General features: G+C 35.8%; 1 protein-coding gene and 1 non-coding gene across 2 annotated transcripts; one reads left to right on the top strand and one right to left on the bottom strand.

Moving 5' to 3' along the window:
* Positions 1-593: 593 nt before the first annotated feature.
* LOC18429826 (annexin-like protein RJ4) lies at positions 594-5075 on the top strand. Its single transcript, XM_006839102.3, has 6 exons — positions 594-809; positions 1304-1449; positions 2885-3103; positions 3548-3760; positions 4337-4426; positions 4550-5075. The coding sequence occupies exons 1-6, from the start codon at positions 734-736 to the stop codon at positions 4754-4756; spliced, it is 951 nt and encodes a 316-aa protein (XP_006839165.1). The 5' UTR covers positions 594-733; the 3' UTR covers positions 4757-5075.
* LOC148783735 (U6 spliceosomal RNA) lies at positions 967-1068 on the bottom strand. Its single transcript, XR_016047824.1, has one exon. It is a non-coding gene; the product is annotated as a U6 spliceosomal RNA (small nuclear RNA).
* Positions 5076-7942: the final 2867 nt, after the last annotated feature.

Genomic DNA, 7942 nt, shown 5'->3' with positions numbered 1-7942 from the left:
AAAATGTAGAATTATGGTGCACCTCAAAAATCCATTGGAAAATGTTGTTTTAATATTAGAAAACCCTCTAATTGATCATCTCAACATCACATGCATGAATATGTCAAAAAAGAAAGATTTCAATTCCTAAAAATATTGCTTCTTGCAATATGTTATCTAGACCGTCCATTTTCAAGATTTTCATGTGTTTATAGATCTACTTGATTTGAACTATTTTTGGAGTTTAAATTTTTATAATTAGAGATGAAAATAGATTTTCAAGCCATCCTAAAAACTTTTAACACCTAAATTACATTTTATGATAAATTTTGAAGGTGCACCTTACATTGATGGTTTAAAGTTGCGACATTATACAAAGCGCCCCATTATAAATTAAAAAAATTCACCAAATTAACTTTTTTTACTCTAGGGAGCAAGTGCACAAAGAGAGAGGTCTCTCTCACGAGTCAAGATCTCTCTCTTTTATTTACGGAGTGGAGACCAAGAAGAGGTCATTAAATAATTATAAAGTCACTTCAACGCCAAAAAAAACGTATGACTTTTGAGGGAGACTGAGAAGAAAGAGGGGCAATTCCCTATAAATACAGGGCAAGAGCCTCTTCTATTTTGCATAGTGAGCCACCATAGTAACTCAACTTCACTCATTTATACAAAAAGAGGCTTTTTATTTATATCACACACATATATATTTGTCAGAGAAAAAAATAAAAAGAGAAAACAAAAAGGAGACAGGATGTCGACTATAACTGTGCCTCATCCCCCACCGTCTGCAACCGATGACTCCGAGAAACTTAGGGAGGCTTTTGAAGGTATACCTTTCTACCTTTTTCTTTCTTTTCACTTTTTCGTGACATTCATCGAAATGCACTTAGTTTATTGTTTGTGTATTTTGATGATTAAATAAAAATTATAAATAAATGTTAAATAATTCATCTCTATATTGATAATTTCCCATTTTTTGATGGTAAAATATTTGGACTATTTTTAGACTTGTGTGTGGTCCTTTTGCAGGTGTCAAGCTAATCTGCTTTGTACCATTTTAATTTTATCGAATGTATTCGAAAACTCAACCATCTGTTTCTCTTGCTTCTTCTTTTTATTTTATTTACTCTACTTTTTCCCTCACTTATTTTCTTCTATTTTCTTAAACGACTTTGTTTTTTTTTTTTTTGGCAGTGCCTAATTATTTTCTTTTTTTCTTTATCCTTCTAATTTTCTGTATTCGAACTATTGGCTTTTATATATATATATATATGCCTGTATGCATAATTTTTCTTTTAACATTGTATTTTTGATGGGAAAGGATGGGGCAGTGACAAAAAGACGATAATTTCGATCTTGGGGCATCGGAATGCATCCCAACGAAAGCTAATTCGGGAAGCATATGCAGAGATTTACAAGGAGGACCTTTGCAAACGACTCGAATACGAGCTCATCAGACACTTCGAGGTGCACACACTCCCCACCCTCAAATTATTTCTTTCACAACGCCCCCCGTTTCATTTCTCAGCTACGCAACCTATTGAGAGAGAGAGAGAGAGAGAGAGAGATTAGCATGTCAAGATTTGAGCTTGGGCAAGATTCATTAAGGTATAGATAATTGCGTCATTCAATTGTAAGTTTGAATCCTACCGTTAAACTACAAAACAAAGTGGTTTTATATATATATATATATATAAAGTATTAAGAATGTCTATAGGTGAATTGCTACAATGTTTCGTCTCCATTACGGGCATGTTATGTCTGTGACGGTTTTGCCTAAAAACCACTACAGACCTACGAGAGCCATGGCGGTCCCTTAATATTTTTCACGTCAATTTTGCATGAAAAAATCCCGTCACAGACGTGCTATATCTGTGATGGAGTGCCACGGACATGCTTTGTCTGTGACTGTCTTTAATCCACAGCATCCGAAAAAATCGGATGACGTCGGGCCTATGAACGAAAATATTGTTCATTATCCGCCTATAGGCGTTTTATAGTCTTTTCCATATGTACATGTGTCTGCGTGTGTACGCGTGCACATGTGTACATGTGCGTGCATGCACGCATGTATGAAGGAGTCTTAATATCACATGATTTACAACACTCTATGTATTATCCTATACCATCCAATATTGATCAGGCAATTGGGAGTGTCATTGAGTTTAGAATTTCTTTTAAAAAAAATATTAAATATATTTAAAAAAAATAAATGAGCATGATACCTTTTTAAGTTTACAGGGGTATTTTGATAATTTTGTTTGATGTGAAATATTTATTTTATATTTTTATTTGACGAATGATGGTGAGAATTACACATGCATCCCATGGTTTATAAAAAACAAAATTCATATACTATCAAGTGAACCCCACCATTCAAATCCTATGAGTGAAGTACTGTAGCACCTGACCAATACGTCGACCCTGATTTTGAAGGACTAGGGGCCCAAAACGGCGAAACACATCCCAAATCAGTATAACTTACTCTCTACTTCATTCTATGAATTTGGGGTAAAACTTGTGTAGATATATCGATCTTTGGTGATTCAAAATGAATATTCCAAACAAATAAAACTACAAAATGACATCAACACAAATTGAAAAGTCCAAAATGGACAAGACTCAATATTATTCTTTTTTTTTTTTTTTTTACTTTTTTAAATACATGATTGTGGTAGTTTAGATATATAACATTTTAAATCCAAAACCGTCGCTGGGGTGGATTTTAAGAGGTTGGACTAAATGTAACAAGTGCAACCCAGGAGGCACCCTACCCTTTAATTTTTATTTTTATTTTTTATTTATCAATCTGCAATTCAGAGAGCATGGAGGAATATTTGTTTCAGTTATTCATAAACTAATGTTTTTTATTTTGTTATTGATTAGTTAGTTTCTTGTGTAGAGAGCTATGCTGCTATGGGCATTAGATCCAGCGGAGCGGGACGCAGTGTTGGCGAATGGGGCGCTGCGCAAAGGGGAAACATGCGACCGAGTGGTGTTGGAGATTGCGTGCGCGCGGTCAGCCGAGGAGTTGTTGATGGTGAGACGGGCATACCATGAGCGCTTTAAGAGATCCCTTGAAGAGGACATCGCCTCACACACCACTGGAGATATTCGCAAAGTATTATTCATTTACTTACTTTTTAGTGATTTACATTCGGATCTTAAATTTGTTTTATGGAAATTACAAATATACTCCATCAACCCACTTTTTTTTTTTTTTTTTTCAAAATTGTTCCTTAGTTTGAGGACATCCTTTTTTTTAGTTTTTTTTTTCTAAGGCACTATTCTAAAGCTTGAGGCACTGCCCCACTTATGAAAAAACTAAAACAAAAAAAAAAAATTCAAATTCAGACCGAGGATTTCATCTTAAAGGAAATTCTGAAAAAAATAAAAATAAAGTAGGTTAACTGATTTTCTTTATAATTTCTATATATAAATAGAGAATTTTGTATTTTTTTTTAAAAAAATTAAGGTCCATACGTAAATCACCTTTTTTTTTTTTTTCAAGGCCAAGTGTGAGAAAGAGAGCGCAATACTCTACTAAACAAAACTTTTGGGGCAGCTATTGGTGGCGATGGTGAGTTCCTATAGGTACGAGGGCCCGGAGGTGAATGCGAGCCTCGCGTCAAAGGAGGCGCAGGCACTCAACGATGCCATCCAATCCAATTGCTTCAACGACGAAGAAGTAATCAGGATACTAAGCAGCAGGAGCAAGCACCAACTCAATGCCACTCTAAACAAATACAAGGACTATTTTGGAACCCACATCATCAAGGTATAACTTCATCACCTTTTCAAAGTTCACCATTATACTAGAGAGATGAATTCAAGAGAATCAGTCTACCAATGTTTTATTTTGAGACTGAGAAATGATTTAATGAGAAAGATATCATTTTCACATGCTTATTTGAAAGGAAACTTATTCATGGGATTTAGGGTTGGCAATAGGCTGGGCGGACTGCTATGCCTGACCTTGAAAAACTAGGATCTCGCCACAAAATATTGCCAGGGCCTTTAAGCTCCGACCAGATGGCCGTATAGGAACATTGGCTGATCTTGTGCCAGTAGGAGTGAAGCATGTTGCCAAGCCTAGTGGAATTGTACACCATAAAACCTGTTATATCAATATGAGAAGGTCACAATCATCTATAGTCATTAGATGGGGTGTTCCTGAAGTTCAAAATTTTTTTTTTTAACTTTGACAGCCAAATAATTTCTATATCCAATAGCTAACGGTGGTTATGATCTCATTGTACTAAAAGTAAACATACTTATTGCTTACTTCTTATTTTTTTATAACTAATTGAGTGGGAAGAGGATTTTGATGCTGGGGTTTATGCTTGTTTGCCAGAACTTGAAAAGCAGCCCTGAGGACAAATTCATACCAGCAATCCGAATTATGATTCGCTGCATCTATTCCCCCCAGAAATACTTTGAAAAGGTAGTCACAGAGATTTCATCTGACAAAAAAATACAAAAACGTAGTATATACGGCTTGCACTTCAGGTCTACTAATAATTCAAAATCAACCTGATGATTGAGAAATCTACGACTTGCAATTCAGGTCATAAGGCATGCAATCGTTGGGCTTGGAACAGACGAAGAAATGCTCACACGAGCGATCATCACACGTGCTGAAGTGGACCTTCGTGAGATAAAAGAGGCATACCAAAAGAGGAACTCAAAGTCCCTAGAAAAAGCAGTAGCAGATGACACTTCAGGCGATTACAAGGACTTCCTCCTCACCCTCTTGGGTGCAGAGAACCTCTAGATCTCTCACAAAGACCATGGATACATATGCATACATACATATACAAATGCATGTGTGGCCCTTACCATTACAAAGGCTATAGAGATGTAGGGGTAGTGAGAATGTTTGAAGGTATGGGTGGATGTGTGTGGTTAGGATGATGGGTTATGCAATTTTGTCTTAGTGTGGTTTTTGGTTGCTTTGTGATTTTCATTTCTGTGGATTGGCTTGTGTGCCTATGAAGCTTTTACCTTGGCCTATGTGTATTAGCATTTCGTCTGAACTTTTTGGTTGAGTTTTTTTACTCCCCTCCTCTCCAATTAATAACAGGTTCAAATCACTAGCTTTTTCTTCATAGATGATGATCAGAAGAAAATGATGGTTTTGTTTATGATCAATGACCAGAAACTGAATTCCTTAGCTCTAACTTTTGTATCCGTGATGGCATCTGTCTCTCTCTTTTACCCCTTCAGTGCTCCAAATTTCTCTAAGGTCGTGTTTGATAACTTTTTTACTGTTTCACCAAGAATCCTTGAAAATACTTGGGATTCTAGAAACATTAGGAAAGATGGCGCAATCACTTTCCCTAAAATGATAATTTACTTAGAAGATTAGAGCAGTCAATTTCCCTTATTTGATAACAGGATTATATAATTGGTATAATAAGTTTCATATGGGGAACTGCCAGTTTCAAATGTTCTAAATTCATAATAGGCTCTAGAATAGAGAGAGTCTAGAAGTTCATAGAGAAAAGAGTCTAGGGAAGAGAGAAATGCCCGTGGAAGAGAGAGCCCTACAAAGAAAGAAGTAGGATTAGGGGAGATAGAGTAGACTTATGGAGAGAGATATATATATATAACTCATAATGGAAGGTAATAAAGGCTCACCCATAGATCTACCCAAAATTGGTATACGAGGTCTCATTTTTAATAAATAACGCAAATACATATAAAAACGGGGTGTATTTATAAGCTTTAAATAAATAAATAAAAAATTTTGGCTTTCTAGGGGTGACCGCCCCCTCATTTCCCACAAAAGGAAAAGTTGTTACGCCACCTGTTTGGGTGGTCTCCAAGTTTCCCACTTGCAGGGAATTAAAGGGAATCCCATGTAAAATCATTTGAGCAGCTTTTACTTAAAGAAAAGGATAAAAGCTGCCCCTTCACGGTTACAAAACACCCCTTAAATCGTCCTCAAGTTCTTTCTATTGGACACCATTAATATCCTATGGGACCTCATCTTGCGACATGATGACCCACATCAAAATTTATAGGGTCATTATGACCATTGCAAAGATGCCAATAAATCGAATAGTAGAAAATCTATGATTAGTTCCCATAATGCCGTTACATACTCATCAAAACGTAATGATGTGTTAATCTTGTAACATACACCCATTAAAAACATGGGAGAAATTTATATAGAGCCAGACTCTAAACAATCAAATTAGAACCTATCTCAAAAATTTCACAAAAAGAAGTTGTTTTGATGCCCAAATATCCTCAAATTGATCATCTTGACATCAAGATACATGGATATGAGAAAAAAATGAATTTCAAGTATTAGTGTATTTGTAACACGTTTTTGGACCATCAATTTTCAAGATTTTCAAGTTTTCATAGATATGTCGATCTACGCTATTTTTGAAGCTTTAAGCTTTTATAAATAAAGATGAAAATATATTTTAAGGAAAAAGTTTATATAAGGATACAACCTTATAATGTAGAACTATGGATGCACATCAAAAATCCATAAGAAAAAGTAGTTTTAATGTTGAAAAACCCTTTGATTGATCATCTCGACATCGAGATGTATGACCATGAAAAATAAAAAGATTTTAAGTATCAGAACTAGTGCATTTTACAACATATTATCTACACCGTCCATTTTAAAGATTTTCATATGTTTATAGATCCACTTGATTTTAACAAATTTTGAAATTTAAAATTTTATAATTAGATATAAAAATAGATTTTGAGATAATCCTAATAACATTTTATCTCAAAATTAGATACCATGATAAAATTTGAAGGTGCACGTTACCTCTACACCTATATTTTAATGCTATCACAAAGATTTTCAGTATTGAAACTATATTTCTCCTCACCTTCATTTTTTTAGGACATAATTGCAGCCCAAAATGGATGGCAAGGGAAACTAAACACTTGTTTTTTGCGAATAAATCATCACAATATTTACAATACATATTTTTAGATCTATAGAACAACTATAATACTAGCTTTGCTTTGTGAGACGAAATGTTGGATATCCCTTCCCTATATCTCATCCTCTTTTCTGGTACTCTTTTATCAAAATATGTCATGTGACCTTCCTTTCCTCTCATGTCCAAATCCCTACTTGACCAAGTACCTGCTTCATCGTCCTCTTCAATCTCGCTTAGAGCATCCTCTCTCTCTTCTCCATCTCATCCTCTCCCGCTCTCACTCTCTCTCGAAAACCCACCCCTCAACTTTCCTTTTTTTTTTGCAGTTGTAATCCCTCATTCACTCAATGAAAGCTTACTCTTGACGTTCAGGAAAACAAAAAAAAAAACCACCCCTTCACTTTTTCTCTGAGACCCATCCAATACTAGAGGCACAATATGTGTACTTAATGGATGATAAGAAAATGCTTCCATTTTCAACGGAGTGCAGGTTGGCTGTCTGTGAAATTGGGAAAGATTAGAGTTAGAAACTAGAATTGCTAAATCCCATCATGATCAGGAGTCCTATTAGATTAATAATTAAACATGGGATGAGGTTTGGGATTATAATAAGTCAACCAATTAGTTAGACGTCAATTAGGAAAATCCATTGAGATTTGGAGTGCATTGTAATTAGAACTAGGATTAAGCGTCTGCCCAGAGTCCTACTAAGAATAAGATAAGGTACACTATGAATAGGTGTGGTGGGTCATGACAGAGATATATGGGTAGGATGTGAGGTTAAGTGGATTTACTACATGGGCTAGAGAGTAGCTTGCTGGTACAATGGGGACGGCATGAGAGGTAGAAGAAGAAGAGAGCGAAAGGGTTGGGTGGAGAGAGAGAGAATCATGCCCGGGGTGGTTGAGCAACTACAGGAACCTCTAAGCATATCTTTTGGTGGGGGCGAATGATAGAGGGTCAGATGAGGAAGCGGTGGGTGTTCAGCAACTACTAAGTGTTGCCGGTGGTGGGTGAGGAAGGTTAGGTTGGAGGCGTTGCTC

This window comes from Amborella trichopoda, chromosome 1 (genome assembly GCF_054954075.1).
Source record: "Amborella trichopoda isolate Santa Cruz 75 chromosome 1, AtrichopodaSantaCruz75HAP2 v2.0, whole genome shotgun sequence".
Classification (NCBI taxonomy): Eukaryota; Viridiplantae; Streptophyta; class Magnoliopsida; order Amborellales; family Amborellaceae; genus Amborella; species Amborella trichopoda.
Note: the sequence above shows the minus strand (reverse complement) of the source record. Positions and strands in the feature narration are given on the sequence as shown.